Source organism: Alexandromys fortis, unplaced genomic scaffold, assembly GCF_014885135.2.
Source record: "Alexandromys fortis isolate MF-2015 unplaced genomic scaffold, M_Fortis_MF-2015_v1.1 scaffold_307, whole genome shotgun sequence".
NCBI classification, from domain to species: Eukaryota; Metazoa; Chordata; class Mammalia; order Rodentia; family Cricetidae; genus Alexandromys; species Alexandromys fortis.
The window spans coordinates 1,020,540-1,021,761 of record NW_026068205.1 but is presented as its reverse complement, the minus strand read 5'-3'; the positions used below and the strand labels follow the sequence as shown (position 1 = coordinate 1,021,761).

At 35.5% G+C, this 1,222-nt stretch overlaps 1 protein-coding gene across 1 annotated transcript in view; it reads left to right on the top strand.

Moving 5' to 3' along the window:
* The first annotated feature begins 866 nt into the window (after nt 1–866).
* Nucleotides 867–1,222, top strand: part of LOC126493247 (NKG2-A/NKG2-B type II integral membrane protein-like) — a 12,181-nt gene continuing 11,825 nt past the window's right edge. Inside the window, 1 exon segment of the mRNA XM_050130196.1 lies at nt 867–1,201. Within this exon segment, the coding sequence (XP_049986153.1) occupies nt 1,015–1,201 (187 nt within the window). The 5' untranslated portion in view covers nt 867–1,014.

Below are 1,222 nucleotides of genomic sequence, written 5' to 3'. Positions count from 1 at the left end.
CATCGTCAGCCCAAAGAGCAATCAGGGTTCCCTGCCCTGTGGGAAGTCCAAGGACCAGGTCTAGTAAGGTGAGCATCCAAACTGCCTAGGCTCCCACAAAGCCAATAAGTGCAGTAAGATCAAAAACCCATATCAGATGATTATTTCTTTAAATAAAGGGGGTATTAAAATCACTTTGAAAGTATTTTCAGTACTGTTTATTTTATGCAAGATTATTCTGACGTAACATTTTCTAATAATTACATCTTTAAATGTTCAGTCATTTCTCTATACACTTCAATTACTTCAAATAAACTTAATAACATGCTATTTATTTTATAAATTTATTAGCTATTAAATGCAATTGCTAGATTTATGTGCATGCATGTTTATCAACTATCCTAGACTACCCATTTAAGGCAATCAGTCTTTACTCCTTGTTAAATTTAAATTTATTATAAAAGTTCAGCAGATTGTTCTGTACGCCTGCACATGTGTATATAACAATGATAATTAAAGAGGAAGTCATGGATTCAAGAAAGAGTGGAGTGAGTGGGACAGGCTTGGGGGAAAGAGAGAGAGATGGAAATGATTTAAATATGGTACTCATGTGTGAAATTCTCAAAACTAAAAAAAATTTAACTTACAAAAATTAATACAACTTTCTTTTGTGTTATATAGTGTAAGAATCTTTGATGTAAGCTTTAAACATTTCATAGTGTTACTTTTGTGAAAACTAAATTTAATTTGTAAAATTTTTCTTTTGTTTATAGACATTTTTTTACTTCACAAAGTTATTGTGCTAACAAAAATATTTTGTCAAAAGTGGATTGTCTTTCAAAACTCTATTTATTTGTTTATTTATTTATTTTTACCACAGTACATGAGTTCATTGCTCAAGGGGAAAAACAGATTACAAATTAAAACCACAAAATGGGCTCCAGTGTTCCAAACCCCACCCATGGCTGCATCAGAATGTGTACCTTTCAGTGAACAGCTGCATGGCACAGGCCCTGGCACCATTCAGCTGCCGAGATGAGCAATGAAAGAGTCACCTATGCAGAACTGAATGTGTCGAAGCATTCAAGGAACCAGAAAAGGCAACCAAGGGGCACCCGCAGCTCCATCTCAGTAACTGAGCAAGAAATCACCTATGTGGAATTGGGCTTTCAAAATACTTCTCCAGAGCATCCCTCAGTCTGCAGGGACTGCTGCTGCAAAGGTGAGACACTGAATGGACCCT